The 23537-nt window shown below is 39.8% G+C and overlaps 1 protein-coding gene across 1 annotated transcript; it reads right to left on the minus strand.

Moving 5' to 3' along the window:
• Positions 1-5210: 5210 nt before the first annotated feature.
• Positions 5211-23152, minus strand: LOC118836891 (transketolase-like). Its single transcript, XM_036744009.1, has 3 exons — positions 23130-23152; positions 18126-18273; positions 5211-5600 (listed from the first exon to the last, which is right to left on the minus strand). The coding sequence occupies exons 1-3, from the start codon at positions 23150-23152 to the stop codon at positions 5211-5213; spliced, it is 561 nt and encodes a 186-aa protein (XP_036599904.1).
• Positions 23153-23537: the final 385 nt, after the last annotated feature.

Raw genomic sequence — 23537 nt, forward strand, 5'->3', positions numbered from 1 at the left:
ACCTGATGAGAGTTGGCCTTGAAGGCAGGAAGACCTGGGGTCAGGCCCCCTCTAAGACATCTAGGCTGTGTCGCTCTGGGCAGCAGTGCTCAGTGCTTTAAGTAGCTCCCTAAGACCATGTGTTGTAGAAAATATGCCAACCTACACTGGAGGAAGGAGTTACCTGAAAGTTCCCTATATATACTAATATGATAACAGGTTCAGTTTTTAACCCTTGTGGAGGGTATACTGCCACTCATCACAGGCTGCAAAAGGGAGCTGCTTTTGGACTTTCTAGAGTGAGCATATGCCTCTTAGCCATTCCTAAAAAAAATCACTGTCACTTTTCTTTCATTCCCAGTTCTCAGGGTAGAGGAAACATGACTCCAAGGTGTCAAGGGGAAATTTAAGGAGCATTATAGTTGAATCAATATAGCTTCTGCCCTGGTTTCATCCCTCCCTGATTTGGGCTCTTCCTCTAAATGCATTTTTATGGGAAAACTGGCCACTAGTAAAATGTTAATTTGTGATAGTGATTGGGTGGGAGTGGAAACTGAGACACAAAGGAAAACAATCACCCAGCTTGTGTCATCCCATGGAGGTACAGCAGAATTGCCCCTGGCTACTAATACATGGTACATTCCAATGTCTCATGGTGGCTTGGAGATAACTCTGCGTTCTTGGAGTCTTTGCCAGCAGAATATAAGCTATGTTGGGCCCTACCATGTTGCAAAAGCTCCATGTAGGAGACAAGTGATGAACCTTGACATTCATTGCATGAAAGCAAGTCCAGCTAACCACTGTCTTGGTTGATTAGAGATGAATTTTTCAAGCACAGCAACCCTGGAAAAACCCTACCTAGCAAGTTGAAAAGAGATTATGATCTACATCTTTGCTGGTTTTTTCCTACAGTGATAAAACACAAGTCCTTGAAATATACAAATACTATATACCCCTCACTACATTTTCTGGCTATGCTCTGTCTCTAGAGTGACAGTTGTGGTCAGGCTCTCCTTCCCTAAAGGTACTCTAGTAACAGAACACTGCATATGAAAATACTTGGCAAACTGTACAAATGATTGCCATGGAATTTGAGGATCCTTCAAAGGCTGTGCAACCCAACCCATAACTGATTAATAATTCCTCCCCAACATATGCAGGGAATGGTCATCTAGCTGCTGCTTAAAGACTTGCTGTAAGGGGGGAAACCACTAATTTCCAAGGCATCACCCATTTCATTTCAGGGTAGTTTGTTTGTATCACTGGGAAATCTTCCCTTATATCAAACTACAATTTGCCTCTGCCATTTCCACATATTAGTCCTAGTTCTGCCCTCTGGAGTCAGACAGAAAAAAGTATAATCCTTCTTTTACATGATAGCTCTTTCAATAATTGAAGTCAATTATCATATCTCCTCAACCCCCACTCAAATATTCTCTTTGCCAGCCAAAACATCTCTAGTTCCTTCCACTGATTTTCATATGACAAGAACTAAAGCTTCTTTACCTTTTAATTTTCTTGCTCTAGGAAATCTCCAGATTTCCAGTGTCCTTTCCAATGTGTAAGGTCCAGAACTGAACACAGTACAATCTGAGCAGAGCTAACATTGTGTCCTCCCACCCTTCCTCCTGCATCTCCATGAAGCCTACAAATGTGCTAGCTTTCAGCCTACTAAAATCCCCATAGCTTTGTAGTTCCCCAGACACAATTGGCCTATTTTATGTGCGCAGAGTTGATATTTTGAGCATAAATACAAGACTTTTTAATTTATTCTTATTTTTCATCATGTTGAATTTGGTCCAATGTTATATTCTGTCCAAGATCTTTTTGAATACTAACTATGCCACCCAGTGTGTTAGCTATCCTTCCCAGATTTGTGTCACCTGAAACTGCTATAAGGACATCATTTCTGCCTTTATCCAAGCCATTGATTAAAAAAATAAATAAATAACATAGGGTCAAGCACAGAAGTCTGCTGCATTCCATTAGAGAGCTCTTTTCAAGATAGTATTGAACTATTACAGGCTATTCCTTAAGTCTAACTCTTCCCCCAATTATCCACTTAATTATATCATCAATTATGCAAAATCTCTGCACCATTTCATTAATAATTGCATGAGAGATTTTGTCAAATGCCATGACAAAATCTCAGTAATTTTCACAACAGTACTAAAAGTTATTGGTTATTTCTGAAATTTAATATCAATAAACAAATTATTCTTGAACAATACATGCTCAGAATTGATTATTTTGGTATTGGCAAGCAAGCCAGATTGGAAATAAGAGAGAGGAGAACATCACAGTAACCCAGCCATGAGGTGACAAGGGTGATAGTAGTGGGAATGGAAAGGAAAGGATGGATGTGAAAAAAATATGAAAGGCAACAATTTTAATGAGACTTGGTCCTTGGCTGGCTTTTGTGGTTTCAGTGATGCCAAAGTCTAGAAGTTATCATACTCAGATTGAATAATGTAGTTGTGATGTCAGGAAGGCAGCAGTTACCACAATAAGGGTGCCAATCTCTGTCCTACTCTGAGGTTGCCTTTTGGCGGCAACTAAAAACAGGAAGAGCCAGAACTCTCTAGAAAGGGCTGGCTCATTAGTCTGTTAGCCTTGGAAGGAAACAATGATAAAACATGGTAAGGTCTCTCCATGGCAAAGCAATATAGCTGGGGTTGGAGGTGGGTCTGGTTTTCCTGCATGGCTTTCCTTGTGGTCTCTGGAGGATGCCCCTGAGCTGCTTGTATCCTTGCATAAGGCTTATTTGCTACATCATACTATGGGATGTCTAAAGATTCAGGCATAGAGACAGCTGAAGAATTTTAGGCTTAATAGATTATTTATTACATGGTGAGTGACAGCTGTGATCTTGATAATAGCAACTCAGACCTTGATTGTGCATCAGAGATTGTAGAACCTCAACAATAACATAAGAGTCCTAGATGCTACATCTCCTGTAATCTGTAAGTTTTCCTTGGGCTACTACTGCGTGGTAATAATAGCTAACATTTATAGAGCTTTTAAGGTATGCAACATACTTTACATATTTTACATCATTTGATCCTCATAATGACCCAGTGTAGTAAGTGTTGTTATCTCTATTTTTATAGATAAGGAAACTGACACATGGAGAAGTTAAATGACTTGTCCACACACAGCTAAAACTGAGTTTTTCATTATGTTCAGGCACCGTTTTACAAATCATGTCCCTGATACTCCAAGATCACTGATCATATATTGATTAATTCTACCAGAATTGTACCAGGGGAGAGTTGATGTTCTGAAGAATCTGCATGAGGTCATTTTGGAAGGAGTTTAAAGAGTAATTGGAAGGTCACCCTTCCCTAGATAACCTGGGAGGTGTGATGGACAAATTCAGCAAATTCAGAAGAGGAAATGTAGGGATTGAAAGGAGAGGTGTATGATGAGCAGGTGAGAGAACGCTGAGCTTGTGAATCTGGGGCCAGCTAGCAAGATTCTTAAGACTAGCAATACTGGGAATGCCTTGGGTTCTACATTGGGTCCAATATCCTTCATCAGTTGTGCTGTCATTGTCAGTGGGCCCAAGGTTAGAAGGTTAGAACAACAGTAGAGGAAGGCAGAAAAGGGTCAAGACTTAAATTAGCAAAGAGATCCCATTGCCCCAGGTCATAGTTGTCCTTGAGTTAGCAGGGTGTGGTTTTGGTTCAGAGTACTTACTTATCACAATAATGCAAGAAATAGAAGGGCCCCCATTTCTACTGGAGACGATGTACCTGCCTCTCAGAGAGTGAGCTCATAAGAATGTGTCTACCATAACTCTCCCAAGACTTAGGGACCCCAATTCAAAGGTCACCCAGAAGAAAGGTCTACAAAATGTCAGTACTTAGAGGAAGTGGAATAGAGCAGACTAGCAACCTAGCAGGTTTGACTGAGGAGTTCTGAGTACAGAGACAAGGATGAGGACAAGCTAGTAAAGGATATATCCTTTAAATTCTGATCTCTAATTCTGTGCGAAGGGAAGATCACAGAAAGTAATAAATACAAAAGCCTCTTGGAAGGACCCAGGAGATGCAAAGAAAGCAAAGGGGCATTTTAAGAAACAAACTGATCTTCACCCAATGATACAGTGCTGGATTTGAAGGCAGGAGGTCCTGGATTCGAATCACTCTTCTAACTCTAGCTATGTGGCTGGCAAGCCACTTAAATTTTCTGAGCCTGAGTCACCTCAACTGTGTTATGGAGGTAATAGTAACAACCTCATAGAGGCTTCAGATGAAATTTCTCTTGTCAACCCTGAGGTAATATATACACATCAGTAGTTATTATGATTATTATTGTGGTTATCATCATCACCATGACCTTTTCGACCTGCAGTGCTGCTTGGTTTTGATTCCACAGAACAAGATGCCTCTCCCAGGATAAGCTGATCACCTTGCTTCAGACTCAGTCTTGGATATTCAATACCTTTTTACCTCCCTCAGCCTCCTCTCCCTTCTGATTGGAGAGCCGGAGGGTGGAGCACTTAACGCCTTCCAAAGCTTTCCTTTATGAAGGGGATAGATCCTGGACTGTGAAGCTCACTCCAACTTTCCCTCTCCCACTCTCTTTGGTTTCAACTCCATGGAACAAGATGCTCCTTGCTGGGTAACCCCAAGTATCTCCCCCCAATCCCTACCCTACTCCCCTTTTCCAGCTTCCTCTTGTGTGTTGTTTTCCCCCATTAGATTGTAATCTCCTTGAGGGAAGAGATTTTCTTTGTTTTATTTGTATCCATGGCACTTAGCACAGTGCCTGGTACATAGAAGGTACTTGATTAGTGTTTATCAAATTGAATCATCACGGAAGAGGGCTTTTTTGTGCATGCCCAAATCACCTAACACGGAGGCACCTACAAGGGAGAGACCAAGAACCAGCTTCTGGGAGAAGGCATTTTGTGTTCCCCTACCACATGGGTGGGAATAGCCTCTTTCATGGCTGTGTAGCCAAATGACCGTGTCTTTAAAAACTTCTAGACTAGGATAATCTCTCTTTCTTTTTTTTTCTCAAAACATTTTTAATAATTATTTTTATTTTTAATTGATCAACAGTAGAAACAAAAGTTACTTAATGTATCTAAAGGTACAGGAATGTTTCTTTCTCTCTTCCCTACTTCTTTTAGTCTGGAATTGCCAGCAGCATCTCAGACAAGGCCTAAGACAAGCCCTCCCGGACAGCCCGAACAATAGTGTCTTTGTCAATGCCAAACATCTTCAGCAGCTCTGCAGGCTTCTCAGGACGTTAGAGACCATCAAGTGAGTGATGGTGATGCCTGGTTCACCCACTACAGCAGCAGCTACAGCCTCTCTTATGCCACCCTCATAGTAATGGTCTTCCACAGTCAGGATGCTGCCATGGGTTGCTCGGGCACTGTCAAGGAAGAGTTTCTTATCCAGGGGCTTAATTATAAAGGGATCAAGCACCTGGATGTTGATCTTGTCTCTCTTCAGCTGCTCTCCAGATGCCAAGGCTTCATGGAAGGTCACTTCAGCTCCAGTCACAGTCGCCTGGTCATCCCTGCTCTTCAGGACCACCATAGCCTGGCCAATCTGGAAGTTTTCATTGTCGTAAATGACTGCATTGTCTGGGCTCTCTTTTTCTTGCTGTATCCAAAAGACAAAGGTCTCATTTACCTACTGCACAAGAACTGTGAGCTGAGCCGAGTAAGGGGAAAGACTGCTTTCCCTCCCTCCTTTTAGGCCCTGTGGCCCCCCAAATTATTTGGTTTTGTTTGTCCTTTTTAGTCCTAGGCACAGGCTACAGAATTCCCACAAGACCCAGACTTGAAACACAGTAACCTTGGAGGCAGGATTCCAGGCTACATGTTGTTTCCAGTCCAGCAAAGAAGCTCTAAGAAGCCAGGGCTTGGGACTCAAGTCCAAGGTGGGGCTTTGGACTTGGGACTTGGTGGCAATGCACTATATAGGAACTGAGCTAAAGCGTGAATCTTATTCTTTCCCTTCCCCAGAGACTTAGGTAAGGAGGGGAGATTATGTCCCCAGGTGTTGGGCGAAATGTCTACAAATTTACTTCTGCTGCACCTTTGAAGTAATTATTCCTTTGTAAAAGCTTAAGTGGAACTGGGGTACAGAGGACCCCTAAAATTGATGAAACTCCATTAGCAGGTTATTGAGCATTCAGTAGCAGAAAGACTAGACACCCCTAAACATTCTTAAGGATACTGGAATATCCTGGGGAAGAGGTGAAAAGTAACATTCCTGACCTTAAAAAGGTGAGGGCCGAGGTTGTCACTGCTACAATTATTAACTATTACTCCCAAGAGAAAGGCAGGAAGGAAAATATGAAGAAAAAGTACAGGAAGTACTGGATAAAGGAGCACTTAGATATTTCATGATTGTTGTTCAGTTGTGTCGGACTCTTCATGAACCCATTTGGGGTTTTCTTGGCAAAAATACTGGAGTGATTTGCCATTTCCTTCTCCAGCTCATTTTATAGGTAAGGAAACCAAGGCAAACAGAGTTAAGTGACTTGCCCAGGGTCACACAGCTAGTAAGTAGCTGAGGCCAGATTTGAACTCGGGAAAATGAACCTTCCTCACTCCAAACTCAGTGGTCTATCCACTGTGCCACCTAGCTGCCAAGATGTTCCATACAGATCTTTAGTTTCTCCAACCAACCAATCAACAAACACCACGTGAGCTAATAGACCAATGACGATTTGAAATAGTTCCATGGTCACCCACGTTATACTCCAACAGATGACTGTGCACTTAAAAATAAAAACCAATTTATAGAATCATAGACTCTCAGGGTTGGAAGGGCACTTAGATGTCAACCCATACCTATAAAAGTACCCTGTATTATCTGTATTATCTCCTGACGTGTGACTATCCAGCCTTTTCTTGGAGCTCTCTAATAAGGGGAAACCTACTTAATTCCTTCTGAGAAAGTCCATCCTACTTTAAGATGATTTTAATTATTGGGAAATGTTCTCATGGTATCAAGAATACTTCTGCAACTTTTACCCACTGTTCCTAGTGCTGCCCTTTGACTGAATCCAAACTTCACAAATACCCTTAATGTTCTATAAAACTTGGACTCAGTCAAAAGGCCACACCCAAGGACCTAGAAGGCCACATGTGGGCTTGAGGCCTGTAGGTTCCCCACCCCAAGGCTAAATGCATTAAAGCTTGCTTTTTGTGAATTTTATCTAAACCCACGTGGGGAAGGAGATGTAGCTCTGCAGACTTGACGGATTTTTTATTCTGAGTGGGGCTGTTGCTGTGATTGATTTGGGCGCATCCCAGTGAGTAGTTATCATTCAATGTAGTTGAATGTATATATTTAATGTACATATTAATATAATAATTATTAAAATAATAATCACTATTTATTATAATTATTAACAATAAATATCAATGTATCTATATATATATATTTATTAAAAGAAGTGGCTTGCTTATTTGTTTGGTTATTTTATGCCTCGTTGATTCCATGTCTCCAGATCTTAACCTGCACTTGGAACCACAGTGCCCCTAACCTAAAACAGGAGAGGAAGACTGTAGCTGCTTTCAATAGCCCTAACAAGGGAGGTCCCTTTCATCCTTACATTATATTACATACTGCCTATGGGCAATGGATAAAAATAGGGAACCTCAAAAACCCCTGGCACTGGTGCCTACCAAGGGCTCTAGTATTTTATGCTGGAGCTTCAGGTCTATGCTCTTGGAGGAGAGGAAAGTGAGAGAACCAGGCAAGACCTCTGTTTGGTAAAGCTACTGCTTTACCATCAGGGGGTTGAGGGAGGGCACTTGTGTGTTCCTGGGGGGCTTTTCCTGTGTATATGTTCGTTTCCCACATATTAGATTTGCCCTTAGGGAAGTCTCAAATTCTTCATGCTGCTGTGAGCTATTCAAGGAAGGATGATGACTCTGAGAGACAGCTGTGTCCTCAACAACACCTGCAGAGTTCTTCTGGGTTCATTGGGATCAGATGTGAGCTCAGATAGATGTGGAACTGATTAGATATGTGGAACACAAGCTGTACTCACATCCTACTGGCCTCCAAAAAATACATACCCCACTCACCAGGTGGATGCTCCCTTTAGCCCAAATACCACCGTGCCTGGAGCATCCTTCTGGCTCCTTATGACAGCTGGTTAGTTTTTGCTCCTGGAGAAAGAATCTGTCTTGCTGTGCCCTAATAGATCCTTGATATCACTGCATTTTTTACAATAGAATTTTGTAACCATAGCCAGGCAAGGGAACACAACATTGTATATACCCTGCTTGAACTTTGCTGTCTCCCTTAAGAGCATAGTGTACTTACGGGGAAAGAGAGGCAGGAAGGGGAAGAAGGAGGGAGATGCAGAAACCTCAATGCCTTTGACCTGTGCAGTGGGGAATACGGCTGACAATAAACTCACTTCTATATAGCAAAAATATATTTTATGGAGTTCTCTCTACAAACTGGGGGCGGGGAGAGAGGGGTAAACTCAGTGTTTGATAAAGTATCATAAAAACTAGAAATCACAGAAAACTAAGTCTTGTACTTTTCCAAAGGCAGAGGCTTAGCTCTCATGTTTCCTGGAAAGGGTACATCTGACTGCTTATGTGATCATAAATGCTAATCAATCAATCCCAGAGTATTTATTAAGTGCTAGCTACATGGCAGGCACCATGCTGTGTGCTGAGGATACAAAAATAGAATAAAAGCAGCCTCTGCCCACAAGGAGCTTACATGCTAATGGAAAAGACAACATGTTGTAAGTACATACAAAATATGTGCAAATCAGAGGAAGGAGACCAGGAAAAGCCTTACGTAGAAGGTTGTGCCTGAATTGAGCTTTGAAGGAAAACTAGGGATTTTAAGAGGTGGAGATGAAAAAGGAGTGTTTTCAATACAACAAGAATGGCCTGAGCAAAGGTTCAGAGAAAAAAAAAAATGAAGTATAGTGTGTGAGGAACAGCAACAATTTGGCTGGACCAGAGACTATAGAAAGGAAAATCATGTATGAAAAGACTGCAAAAGTAGCTAGAAACAAAACAAATATTGGCAATAGGGGACAAGAAATTAATGGTTTTTTCTTAATTATTGACCAAAGAGCTATGAATTTTTCAGCAACTCTCAAAGACCACCTATATTATTTTGTTGTTCAGTTCTGCTGACTCTTCATGACCTCATTTGGAGTTTTCTTAGCAAAGATACTGGAGTGGTTTGCCACTTCCTTCTCTAGCTCATTTTACAGATGAGGAAACTGAGGCAAACAGGGTGAAGTCAGGAAGATGAGTCTTCCTGATTCCAGGTTGGGGACTCTAGCCACTGCACCACCTTATTATCTCTATTAAGTCATAGAGGATTATAATCTATATCATTGGAGGGAGTATCCACATATCTGATACATTCTGTGACCTTAGACAAGTCACTTATCCTCTCAATGCTCCAAACAAGACTATAAGTTGAAGGTTAGGTGCCATTCGGCACTGGTAGAATGGTTTCCTCACTAAGAGTTCCCTAAAAGCCAATGAAATATCATTTGTTTATTGTATGTGTCCGTGGGGAAATCTGCTGTATGCTATTCAAAGAGAGTTAATGACTCTAGAAGACCAGCATGTCTTTGACCACACCTGTTGAGGTATACCCTCCCCAATAATAAAATTCTATATTAGACACAAAATAACCATCAGATAGTCTACCATTAGGATGCTGTAGAGGGACCAAAACACAAAGTGCCAGTTAGCAAGTAAAATTAGTGATTATGGATTATGCAAGTTGAGCTGTTGGGAATATTGGCTTTGGAGATTGTTGATATCCATATCAAATATGCAAAATGACTTAACCTAGAGATTTTTCTCTACAAGCACCCATTTGCTATCTATAAGGACCTTGACAATTTCTCTTAAAAGATGAAAATAAGACAACCCAGTGCAAACAGTTTTAGCTGCAGATGTCATTCCACCTCTCCCCAACCTCACACACAAACAAAAGTAATTAAAAATTTCGTGTCACAGGAAAGGTGTGTGACTATCATACAAATAGGTGAGTTTTGTTATTTTTGTTTGTTTTTTTTACAAAGGTGCTCGACACAATGTCGTTAGAGAGACAACCACAAGAGTCTCAATATACAAAATTAAACAAGTTTCTCTGAACATCAGATTTTCGAATGGAAAGGAGCAATAATACTATCTTAGGAGAGCAGATTTATCTCAACAATGTTATGCCACCCAACAAATGAGAAGGAAAAGGCTGATGGAAAAACGTCAAATGGTATAATTAAAAATAACACTGACACCTTGCTTTTGGAGGCTTAACACACTGGAAAATAGATTTCTTTGTTTCTGGGAACTCATCTTTATGCAAGAAATTAATTCATGCATAATGCATAGTAATTTTTGTTTGGGTTTGTACCTTTTTCGTAGAGAGGTTTGAAAATAATATAGAAGACAGACCAGAGCAAAGGTCTTTTATCTCATTAATTTTTACCCAGAGTTTGAGAAAAGTAATTTTGTTGCAGTTCTAGGCATATTTTTTAAATCTCCATTTTTGTCCTTAATCTGGCTTCGAGCATATTTATTGAAACTACCTGAGCTTAGCCAGGATAAGCTAAGATGGAAGGAGAAGGGGGGGAAGGGGTAAATTAATCCTTATCTTCAAACACTGTCGCATGGAAGAGGGATTGTTTTGCTTGAACGTTTCCAGAGTATAGAACTGGTACTAATGGATAATCATGACATAAATTCAGATTTCACTTCTTTATAAGCAACATTTCATGACAATTAGAGTTTTCTCCAAATTGAATGGTCTACCCAGGGTGTTTTAGAGCTACAGCTGATTATTAGATTTTTAGGGTAAGCATTCTCACCATTAAATCAGCAAACACTACAAATCAGAGCTTGATTTATTGTCTAGACTCAAGAATGTGATGTAGAAAATGTTAGCAATGCCAATTCAACTTAAAACCATGTCCTGTGTAATTTTTTTTTTCAGAGAACCAATTGTTAAACATTTTCTAGCACACCACTGGGGCTCATTTTTGTTCTGGTGGTGGTGGCGGTGGTGGTGTAGTTTCAGTCATGTCCTACTCTTCATGACCCCATTTGGGGTTTTCTTGGCAAAGATACTGGAGTGGTTTGCCATTTCCTTCTCCAACTCATTTTACAGATGAGGAAACTGAGGCAGACAGTGATGTGTCCAAGGTTACCTACTGGAGCTACCTTGTGGCTTATCATTTGCCATTCCTGAAGCTGTATAAACAGAGGCTAGATCATCATTTTTAAAGTATTTTATTCATGAGGGTAATATTTCATTTTTAAATTTTTATTATTATATTTATTTTATTTTTAATTTATGAAATAAAACAAGCATTTCCACAAAAGAGATTGCTCGTGAAATTATAAATCTATTATAGTACATCTATAATAATAAATCTAGTATGCTATACATAAATCTATTATGTATAATTTACTATTCCTTTTAACTATATAATAAATTTATCATATAAATTTCTTTTTTTCTTTCCCCTTGCCCCCCAAGATGGTTACCATTAGACACAAATTATACATATATTTGTAATGTATATATATTTATATATGTATGTAATGTCATTCTATTCATACTTCTATTTATCAATTCTTTCTCTGGATGCAGATATCATCTTCCTTCATATGTCTTTTGTATATTATTGTTGAGGGGCCTCCTTCAGATAGGAGTTAGAATCAATGAACTCTAGTGTGCTTTCTAACTCTGAGATGCTATGATTCTATGACTTTAAGAAGAAAATAATACTCCAAATTTACCTCCATTTCCTAAATACTGTGTAAGTATTAACATCATCGTTACATTCAAAAAGAGCTACTTTCTTTTTTCATGGATGACGAATGATCAGCTATGGATGGCTATCTTTTTATTTCCATTGCTGCCTCATGTATCAATGTATTATATAACATGTATTTCTTTTCAACCAATATGACAGTCTTTTGGCATCCCAAAAGATTCAGTGAAGGCCTTATCTTTTTGTCTTCTGGAGGCAATCTGGGTTAAGTGACTTGCAAAGTCACACAATAAGTGTCTTAGGGCGCATATGAACTCAGGTCCTCCTGACTTCAGGGCCGGTGCTGTATCCACTGTGCCACTTAGCTGCCCCCTAAGGCCCTATTTCTTAATATTGTCAAACTTCTAAATTTAAATCTAAATCTGTTGGTAATATTTTTGTGTGGATAAGTGTTTTTTAAAAGCGTAAGGCAATGTAATGCACAATGTAAATGTGACCTATTGTTATTATAATCATAGATTTTCTTAAATTCAAGTCCAAGCTAGTATCTGTCTCCTTGCCACCCAAGTCCCTTTTCATCCCTTGTCTTATTTTCTTCTGACTTCCTGAACAATTCATAATCCTGGATCAAAAATCCCTGTTAATTTGCAAACCACTTGGTGGATTTCTTCTTTAAACATCAGCTTCCCGCTTTACAGCTGTCCTTGGGGGTCCATGTCATGAGACCCCTTTAGAAGTGAAGCCAAGTTATAATGAGATCCTTTGGGTGCTTCTGCAACTAAAACCTCTTGGTGAGAGTCCAAGATGTGCCTGGCTTATTTTTAATTCTGCTCTATGGCAAATAAGGATTTATGTGTATTTTTTTGTTGTTGTTTTAACCTAGCATGTTTTCTTATAGATCAGCCTGTTCCCAGCAATATCTTCTCACATGTGTTTTCTTTCCTTTCCTTTCCTTTATAATAGAATCCTTTCTCACAGGCTGGGTCTAAATGACATGGAAATAAATAGCAGTAATGTAGGGAATCTGATACAAACAGTTTTCTGCTGCACATCTTTGATTATCATGATGGGTGCATGAGAGACAGAGGCCGAAATATTCCCTGAAAGCACAATTCATAGATTTCTGTAGAATACATATCAAATGTCTGGGTTTCATCGTAACGACCCGTTTTCACCATATATCATTCAACCTGATTTTCTATCTCGCTGGAAACATTCTCCAATTGCTGCTGAATGATTACAAAAATCACATTCATAATCCTGATCCTAAATTCCTCCAAAGAATGTGGTTTTGATGAGTCAACAAGGGTTTTAAAATGTTTCCTTCTATTATGTATATGTCCAGATTGCTTAAAGTTTCAAGTTACATAGGAATTTTATAAGCCTACAGTAGCAGCTAGTGATCCAGGAGAGAATAAAAGGAAACATTTTATGAAAGACATTAAAGATTCTCTATCTGCTCATGGGCTTGAATAAGAAGATGTATGTATTTTTCAAACTTTAAAGTATTATATTTTAAATAAAGTTTAAATAAATACATTTATTAGTAAATATAATTAATAAATCATCTTAAATAAATAAGGGTAAATAAACTTTAAATTATTTAAAGTAATACTTAAAAGTATTATCTTTTCTTTTGTAAGTTGTAAAAGAGCAGCAAAAGTGAAATTTCTCTGGTTCCCCTTGAAAACTAAGATCAATTAAGTGATTCTGGTATCTTAGTATTTGAGATCTAAGTTTGTACTGAATATTTTTGTGATTGTAAAATCTTTTTTTGCTTGTTGCCTTATTCTTAACAAATATTGTAATTTTCCTTTTTATTCCTGAAGAATAACATTTAAGTTTTGTCCAAAAACTAAAATAAGAATTATGGGCTATTCTTCCATTTACTTTAGAAAAATAATATTTGTTTTTTTGAAGTTGGTTCTGAAAATCATTACAACTGACCTTTTTGGGCAAAAAAAAAAACCTCTTACTCTTATATTAATATCTCCTCATGACAGTCAAAACCTGCTCTGACACTGGAGGAAAAAAATCAGTGGACTTTCTTATTCTATATATGAAACAGGTAACATATATTTAGAAAGGGCATAAGGCTTTTGTTCAGTCTCCAGTGAACTGTCCAAGAAGGGATGTTGTCAACAGTAAAAGATACGATAGGGCTGGAAAGTAATCCATATTAAAAAGACACATTTTTCTTCCTATTTTTCTATGCCCATGGGAAAAGATTTGCTTGTTTGTTTGTTTTCCCAACATAAGGCACAAAGAAATTTCTTTTGACAGCATCTGGTACTTGGCTAGAAAGGAGTTTCATGAAATGTCCAATTCATTCTTGCCTTCACATTGGTTTATTTTCAGATGAGGGGGGAAATAGGAAAAAGAGAATAAAGTTTCCTCAATCCTCAAAGAATTTTTATTCAAAGGAACAAAAAGGAGATTAGCTACATGACAGTAATCTCTTGATAATCCTTACTTCTTTATTACTCAACTGAAACTGCTCTCTCCAAATGACCAATTATCTCTTAATTGTTGAATATGATGATCTTTTCTCAGTTTTCATCCTTCTCAACCTCTCTGCATGAACCATTTGACACCGTTGACCACTCTCTCTTCCTGGATACTCTCACCTCTCTGAGTTTTTCTACTGTTACTTTTTTCTCACCGGCTGCCCCTCAGTGTCTGTAACTGGATCATTTCCCACATCACATACCCTAACTGTGGGTGCATGCCAAAACTTTTTCCTGAGCTTTCTCATATTCACATAGTAATATGATGAGCTACCAAGGGTTTAATTATCATCTCTACGCAGATGAGTCCCAAATTTGTAGCTCTACTCTCTCCTTTAAATTCTACTTTTGTCTCTTTGACTGCCTATTTTATAGTTCAAATTTGGTATTCTTAGACATCTCAAACTCAATTAATTTTCTTTCCCCTCAAATGCATTTAAAGAATGAGAGCACCCCATCCTCTTTCAAAAATGTTATGCTCAACTCTTCGCTCTCCCTCAGATCACGTAATCAATGAGTTGCAAAATCTTGTCACTTCTACCTCCAAAACAGTCCTTATTTCTGTGTCCGCCATCTTAATTCAGGCCCTCATCACATCTCATGTGGACTATGCAATAGCTCCCTAATTAGTTTCCCTACCTCAAGTCTCTCCTGTCTCCAATACATCCTGCACACAACCGACAAAGTCATTTTTTTTGAATGCAAGTCTGATCATGTCTCTCCCCTATTCAATAAAAGCAAATGGTTCCCTATTGCCTTGAGGATAAAGTGTGAATTTCTGTTTGGCTTTGAAAGTCTTTCACAACTTGTCTTCAACCTACATTTGCAACATTATTATGCATTAGTATTTTCATACTCTGTAGTCTAGATGACATTAGCCTTTTTTGCTATTCCTTGCATACAATATTCCATCTCTCATCTCTTTGAAATTACATTAATTATATAAGATGCACGTCTTCCTTACCTATACCTCTTAGAATCACTTGTTTCCATTAAACTCTGCTCAAGTAACACCTTCCCTCTGAAGCCCTTCCTGATTACACTACCTGGCCTGACAAATTATCTTGCATATTATACATCAGGGCTACCCAAAATCCCGCATGCGGCCTGCAGTGCGATTTTATGCGGCCACCTGTGGGTTTTAATTTTCACAAGTGAAAAAGTAAAATAATAATTTGCATGCAATGCATGTTAGATTTTTTAATTCCATCACTAATAAATAATCTCATTGATATTAACTTTGGTGTTTTTAAGCAGTATTATGGACAGAACATATCGCACGGAATTTTCAGTCCATCTGTGGGATGCGTTCCGTCTGTACGATGCAGACTAGTCAGTATGCACCTACCTTTATATTGTTGTGTTGTCGTTTTGTGGTTTTGTGTTTGCTTTCACGCTTTGCGCCTTCGCCTGTCGTATGGATGATGCATGTTCCTCCACTTTCTATTAGTGTACTGTATTTTTTAGTCTGGGTGCAGCCCTTGAATAATTATTTTATTTTAATGTGGCCCCAAGATAACCTAAAGCTGGACAGCCCTGTTATACATATTGTCTCCTGAAGAATGTAAGCACTTTAAGAGTAGGGACTCTTTTATTTTGGTCTCTGTATGCCCAGTGTCGAGCATGGTGTCTGGAACATATTAGGTGCCTAATAAATGCATGTTGATTGCTTGATCAATATTAATGACTGAGGATAGTTGTATCTTAAACCCAAATTAGTACTTTTATTTGGTTTAAACCTGAATTGCCCATAGGAGATAATCTTGTTGCTGTTATCATTATCTTTTCAATGTTGTTGTGCTTCATCAATTTGTATCTTCTTACCACATAATACTTCACCAAAGATGGCAGGTATGTCAGGGCAGCAAAGGAAAACCCTACCTGGGATTAATAATTTATCCCAAATAATCTACAATTCATTCAACAAACAAATTAAGCATCTACCTTATGAAGAGTACTGTCATAGGTACTAGGTGAAATGCAAAGATGAGAAAAGACTGTCTGTGGCCTCATGGAATAATAAACATGGACACAAGACAGACGCATCATCAGAATTGTTCACTGGCTCTGTGCTCCGACAACTTAGGTTAAAATCACTTACATCATAACTTTATAGGATCATAAATTTTAGAGTTCAAAGGTTAGGGACCAACCCCTCTCATTTTGTAGTTGAGGAAGTCAAGGCCCAAAGATATTAAATAATTTGGCCAAGATCACAAAAGTAGGAAATGGTAGAGCCAAAATTCAAAACCAGGTCCTCTTATTCCTGCTTCTTTTTCTACTTTGTGACATCATCTTCCCCTCCCCATGTCCCACCCCCTTCCACTACCCCTCCTTCTCTGTCTCTACTCTCTCACTCTCTCCCTCCCTCCCCCCCCCCCTCTCTCTCTCTCTTTCTCTCTTTGTTTCCTGAGGGTGCTTTGTCCAAAGGCTGCCTCCTTAACTTTGGTTTACTGGCTAGATTTCTTATTCATAAACCAAGCCTTAAAACCAACTCACTCTGGAGCTCATAGATTGGACAAGAGATTCCTGCCCTCCTCCCACATAGTGAATCTAAATACTGAATAGTAACTGTTTCTCTTTTGGCCAGGAACCCTGAGGGTCTTCCTCTCCCAGATTGATTTTGTTTTTGTTTTTGAGTTTTTGATTAAAGGGGCCATCCCTTGCTTAACTTTTTAAAGATGCCCATTACCTCACTCAAAGTGAGAACCTGAAAAGACCATAGCCTGGAAGAGCCAGGGTCTCCTAATGCATGGGCCATCTCCAGTGAATGAAGTCCTGGTGCATATCAGGCCACTGGACCCAGGTAGCTCTGGAAGAGAAAGTGAGGCTGGTTACCTTACACAGCCCTCCCTCACTCAAATCAAAGTCAGCTGCAAATCATGGCATCATTTCCTTGATATCATAGTCCTCTTCGAGAACAGAGGACAAACATAATATGGCAGATAGTAATTTCTTAATACGTGTTTCTTGATTGTTGACTGTTTCTCAGCCCACTGCTGATCCTGGGGCTACCCAGGAGCTGGGCTACTTTGTGGGCTAAAAGTGGTCTGGAAAAGCAATCCTCTGCCCTGCCCTGGTGCAGGCCACCCCTTGTCCCCACTGGACTCTTGGTCCTAAAAGTGCAAATTAATCCAGTGGTTCTGAATTGTGAATTTGGGTACTTAAGATAGATTCAAAACAACCAGGTAGCATAAAGTCTAGAAAAGCAATGCATTCAGCCTCCTCCCCAAAGTAGGGAGGTCCCTGAAATGCTTGGTCTGCCTGGGCAGATTTGCCCTAGGGACTCTTTTCAAATGTTCTGCTTTTCTCCAGGAATTGTGTCCTACATCTCCCAAGACAGTGCATGGTGAGAAGTCCCAAAGGGCCTTCATTCCCCCAACAGACTGAAGTCAGGAGCAAGAAAATCCTCCACAGAGAAGCAAAGGATCTCTGTGGCCAGAAAGTAGCCTTTTCACCCAGGATTTATGCTGCTTCTCCATCCATAGGACACTGGGTCTGGGAGAGCAGCATATCTCCCGCAGTTCCTAGGCCTGCTGCATTCTTATCTGGTGACTCAAATCACAGGGCAATGGAGTCTCTCTGCCCCTCCCACTTTTTCATGGAAGACCAGTGCGTGTAGGAAGCCCACTCTACTCTAGGTTTATAAAATCCCTATGTAACTGGAAACTTTGAGCAATCTATATGTGCAAAGGAAACATTTTAAACTTTCATGGACTCATCAAAACCACATTCTTTGGAGGAATTTAGGATCAGCACTATGAATGTGAGTTTTGCGATCTCTCAGCAGCCATTGGAAATGTTTCCAGTGAGACTGAAAATCATGCTAGGATAAAGCCCTGATTGCCCTGCCTTAGTTATAGCTCTGACACCTGTGGACACAACGCTTACGTCACCGAAGTCCTCTGTGGTGGTGACAGTAATTTCACAGCATTCCAGAGAGTTATCACTAGACTTTGAAATAAATCTTGCATGATAGCTGTAATTTCGAGGTGTCACTGCTGTAGACCGCTGCCAGGAAGCTAAGGTGAAGAAGTGTCTGTGGTGAAGGAAAATTAAAAACAAACAGAAGCAAGACTTTTGTTTTTCTGGCAGGACGAGAAAGGAGGTAGATTCGGGGCTGTGGGGCTGTGGAAGGGAATGTTTGACTACATCAAGCCGAATAGAAGATGTGCCTAGCAGGAGGGACACAGGCAAAGATCATCAAAATCTACACATTGCAGCATTAAGCATCATCTGTATTCTCCCTGCACAGGAGGCAGAGTGTCTTCATTTCATACATCATTTATTCTTCACCGTCAGTAGTGATTCCACAAAGTCAGGCTGACTCTCTAGGTTTTGAAGTAGTTGCCTAGTTGCTCTGGCAACTGGGCTATTTGTGCTACTGGTTGGAATTTATCTCAACTACCAGATTCATGATCAGCACCATTGAATTCAACTGCATCAGCATTTAACATGGGCTTAGGTTGTGAGAGGTAGATCCTGTGCTAGGTGTTATTTTTAAGATAGGCCAACTAGTTCTTGGATTTGTCTATGGCAGGGGTCTATGGTATAATGGGCATTTGGATATCTCTGTGTTAATGCCTCCGTGGCATTTGCATATGGTTGTACTGGTAGAATAGCATACATTAAAAGTGTTTTAGTTCTTTTATGACCATTACATAAAGAATAAGGACTGAATTTGTAATTTCAGTGATACAGGGAACTCTCAGGCAAGGAAATTCTTTACCAATACAGGCTGGCACCTTTTTTGTAAGATATCGTTTTAGAGAGTCATCTAAGGCACTGAGAAGTTAAGTTACTTACCCAGGGTCACACAGACAGTATGGGTCAGAGGTAGAATCTGAACCCAGGCCTTCCTGGTTTCAAGACTGGCTTTTTTCCAGCAAGGCCATGCTGCCCCTTGACCATAACATGAAAGCAACAAAATCCTATTCCATTCACAGAAAAGAAATAATTTCTTTGAGTTTATTGGAATTGTTTAGAGAGACTTCAGTTTCTCAATAATAAACCTCATATATACACTGAATTGTTCTAAGCAAGCTACTCACTACTATTTAAAAGTTCAATGGATCATCAGTCTTCTCAAGGTGGGTAGGCCTTACATCATAACTTATGCCTGTCCATATTATAAGACTCTTGTCCATGTTGACACAATGGGAGAAAAAATGGATCTGGAGTCAGAGAACCTGGGTTTAATTTTCACCTTAGAGTTGTACCACATGTGTGATATTGGGTAAGGCAGTCCACCTCCTAGAGCCCCAGCTTCTAAACCATAAAATGAGACAGTTGGACTAGGACCTCTGAGGTCCTGTACTCCTTCCATAAATCTGTCACAAGGGATCCGCTCAATACCTTGGAAGCCTTCTTTCAACTCTCTTGACTTTGTTTGTGCCTAGCTCCTGCAATGTGACTGGCCTTTCTGTTTGGGGGCTACACAATCATTTCTCCTGCATTCCAGCCTGCGCACACCTATGAAGCATCTCTCTGTTGCCTTCTGGGTGATCCATTACTTCTTCCTCTCAGAGGCTGTGGTATTTTTTTGACTTAGATTCACACATTTCTGGAAACATGTTAGAAAGACAGGCCATTGTTTCTGGGAGATGCTTGGGGTCATTCAAAATACTTCATAATTTTCTAAAGGAAAAACAGCCTGTTGTCCTTCTCCTATTTAATTCAGGACCCACTTAATGGGTATATTTAATGTTAAATCATAAAGTTATAGAAAAAATGACATAAACATTCTTCCTAAAACATTACTGCTGGAATTCTTAACCCTGGTTTATGACAACCTAGGTATCACCAACTACTTCAAGGACTATCATAATTTTTAAATTCATTACTGTCTTGGTTCCACTCTTGACTCTCTAGACCAGGCCTGCACAACCTGCAGCCCATGGACCACTTTCAGCCTTCAGGCCACTTGCAGCACACCAAAGGATTTGGGGTGGATTGTGAAAAATGTAGAGAATACATCTTTTGTGGGCCACCCAAAATCCTTTGGCTTGCCACAAGCAGCCCGTGGGCCACAGGTTGTACAAGCCTGCTCTAGGCCTTCTCTACTGTGCCACCACTTCAGAGTGGACTTCACAGTTCATATATATTCACAGAAATTCACACAGACTTCACAGTGCCTAGAATGATTCCTCCAAGACATTTTAAGGAAAGAAACTAGGCCAGTCAAATTTTCATTCCTCTCATGGATCCACTCTTGATTCTGGACTTTCTTTATCATGGCCCCAGAAGGTTCCCTTTTCTGTCCCTATCCCTCTCTAATCCCCCCCCCCCGGCTTTCCAACTCCCTTTTATGTGTTATCTTTCCCCATTAAAAAGTAAGCTCTTTGAGGGAATGGATTGTTTTTCTTCTTTGTCTTTGTTTTCTCAGTGCTTAGATTAGTGCCTGAAACATGTTAAGTTGTTTTTTCAGTCATGTCCAACTCTTGGTTACCCCATTTGGGGTTCTCTTAGCAAAGATACTGCAAAGGTACTAGAATGTTTTGTCGTTTCCTTCTCCAGCTCATTTTACAGATGAGGAAAACTAAGGCCAACAGGATTAAGTGACTTGCCCAGGGTCACACAGCTAGGAAGTGTCTGAGGCCAGATTTGAACTCATGAAGATGAGTCTTCCTGATTCCAAGCCCAGGGCTCTATCCACTGTGCTACCTAGCTGCCCTCATTTAAATATCACAGCATAACAAAGTCCTTGAGTGTTAAACTTGTCTTCGGGAGAGTTTTCTCTTCCTCTATTTCAGTAACTATAGATCCAGCAGATAATAATAATAGTACTTACATAGCATTTTGAGGTTAGCAAAAAATCTAAATTTTATTTTGTGGATGGTGCTGAGACTCCTGCCTGGTAGATGTCACACTGAAAATGTCTATCACCGTACATGCTTTGGCTAGACAAGACCACATACTACTCAATTAGCAGATTTGTTCTCTTCAGCCATTTACAAATTCCCATTTTGAGAGTGAATGGGGCAGATGTTTTTCATTTGTTGTTGTTTTTGTTGTTGCTTGACACACTGAAATTCCTAACCGGAATCCATTTGGAGCAAAGCCATCACAGGGAAAAGTTTCAGCTTCTGACTGTCATGTGCTGCTCAGTGGCTCCAGCTTCTTCCCCTGTTTGAGCCCTCACTGATTTTAAAGAGCCGACTACCTTTGGAGAAGATGAAGAAGGTCAATGAATTGGCTTCAGTCCTATTACTTTTCCTCTTCCAAGGTACCTTCCCTTCTCCCAGTTTTCCCACCTTCTGAGCTTCCCCTCTCAACTTTTCTCACCTAATCATCTGACAAGAGGAGAGAAAGGGCAGAGACTCAGAAAAGGAAAGTAGGCCAAAGAGCCTTGATTTTTATGTGCAAGAAGAGAATCATTTAGGAAGGGATGGGGAAATCTGCTCCTTTAGATATGTTCAGCTGCAGTGAGTGCAGCACTGGCCCTGGAGTCAGGAGGATCTGAGTTCAAAGCTGGCCTCAGACACTGTGTGACCTTGGGCAAGTCACTTACCCCAATTGCCCTGCCTTCCCCCCTCAAAAAAGAAAAAGAAAAAAGAATGTTCAATTGATTGAGAGTCCTGGTTTCTTCTCTATTTGCTCTACTTGTATTTACTCCATTCCAGATTAATAAAATACAATCTTTTATTTGTGTCTGTGGAATCCTTCCTCATAAGAGTGGAGGAATATGGCAGAGAAAATGATATACACCCTATAGCAATGGGTTAATGGTGAGCAGCTTTAGCCCTAAGATTTCCCAAAAGCTAGTCTAATTGAGTGGTAAGTAGGTAGTGGTTAATGTAATTTTGTACATGATGGGAAAGTAGTTTGCCTATGTAGAGTATATATTTTTGTTTGTTCTTAAGCCTTACAAGACAGGCAGCTCATTCTCTATTCAGTTCTATCATTTCCTTGGCCATTTCCTGGTCCCAGGACTACCCATTTGGCATAAGGGATGTCATTCAAGTTCATAACTTCAGCGTCAGCCTTGGCTCTTCCCATTCCCTCAGGCCTTCATGCATCTAATTAACCACCAAGTCTTGTTGGTTCTATATCCATAATGTTTCTAATATCTGTTCCCTGCTTTCTACTCAGTCACTACACCAGCCCTAGCCTTTATCACCTCTTACCTAAACTATTGTAATTGATTCTGAATAATTGATTTGCCTGCTTCCAGGATCTCCTTTCTTTCATCCATCTTCTACACACTTGCCAAAATCTTCCTAAGGCACAAGTTTGTCCTGTTCTAGTAAAAGAACATAAAACTTTCCAGTAAAAAACATAAACAACTCATCCTGGAATTTACTAAACAGATTTACTAAACATCACTTGCCAAATGTATTGTTTCTCTCTCTACTATATCCCTTGAACATGTTCTCTTCTCTCTACTCAATCCTAGTTCATGACCCAACTCTTTCCTGGAACACCGTAATAGCCTCTTAATTGGTCTCTCTACCTCGTGTCTTCCCTCTAATTCATCTTCTGAACAGTTGGAAAAGTGATTTTCCTAAAATAAAGGTTGGACAATATGACCCCAGTTCCTGGGGGTGTGTCTGAGCCAGTCTCAAACAGGCTGATTGTTAAATTTTCAGTGTGAACATTTACACCTTGGAAATCATCAAACACTGCAAATCAGGGCTTGATTGTTTATTGATAGTCTAGACTTAAGAACTGATGAAGAGAACCCTAATGAATGCAGATTAAGTGTAAAAGTGTGTCATGCCTTTTTGGAGAGCCAGTTGTTAAACATTTACCAGCACATCCTGATCTCTTGAGCTTTATCTCCTCTTAATCCTCATCATATACTCTAAATACCAGTCAAACTATGCTGCTCACCATTCTATCTCCATCCCCATTGATTGGCCCGGGCCATAAACAAAATCTTCTCTTCTTCTTTACCTCTCAGAGCCATAGAAAATCATGTTTAGAGCTGGAAGGAAAGTTAGAAAGAATCTAATCTAACCGTATCATTTTACAGATATGGAAATTGGAGCCCAGAAAAATGAAAAGGTAACACAGGTAGGAAGTTCAGAACCCCAAACCTATGCTACCTCCAACCTTATCTTCCTTCAAGGTTCAGCTAGGTGCCAACCCCTCTGTGGAGCTGCTCCTGATGTTCCCATTTCTTAATATTTGCACATTCCTCAAATCATCTTCTATTCACTTATCTGTTTAGATGTTGACATAATACAGTAGAATGAAACTTCCTTATGGTATAGAACCATTGAGTTTAGTTTAATTTAGTTTTGTTGTATTTGTATTCATTGTGCTTGACCCAATGCATCAGACCCAGAGAAGACTCTTAGG

Source organism: Trichosurus vulpecula, chromosome 2 (assembly GCF_011100635.1).
Source record: "Trichosurus vulpecula isolate mTriVul1 chromosome 2, mTriVul1.pri, whole genome shotgun sequence".
In the NCBI taxonomy this organism is placed as follows: Eukaryota; Metazoa; Chordata; class Mammalia; order Diprotodontia; family Phalangeridae; genus Trichosurus; species Trichosurus vulpecula.

Coding starts and splice junctions, on each gene's coding strand:
- LOC118836891 (XM_036744009.1), bottom strand. CDS start 23,152: ATGATTTTCTATGGCTCTGAGAG. Junction 18,274..23,129: donor ATTTTCTATGGCTCTGAGAG/GTAAAGAAGAAG, acceptor CCTTCACCACAG/ACACTTCTTCACCTTAGCTT. Junction 5,601..18,125: donor CCACAGAGGACTTCGGTGAC/GTAAGCGTTGTG, acceptor TTTTGGATACAG/CAAGAAAAAGAGAGCCCAGA.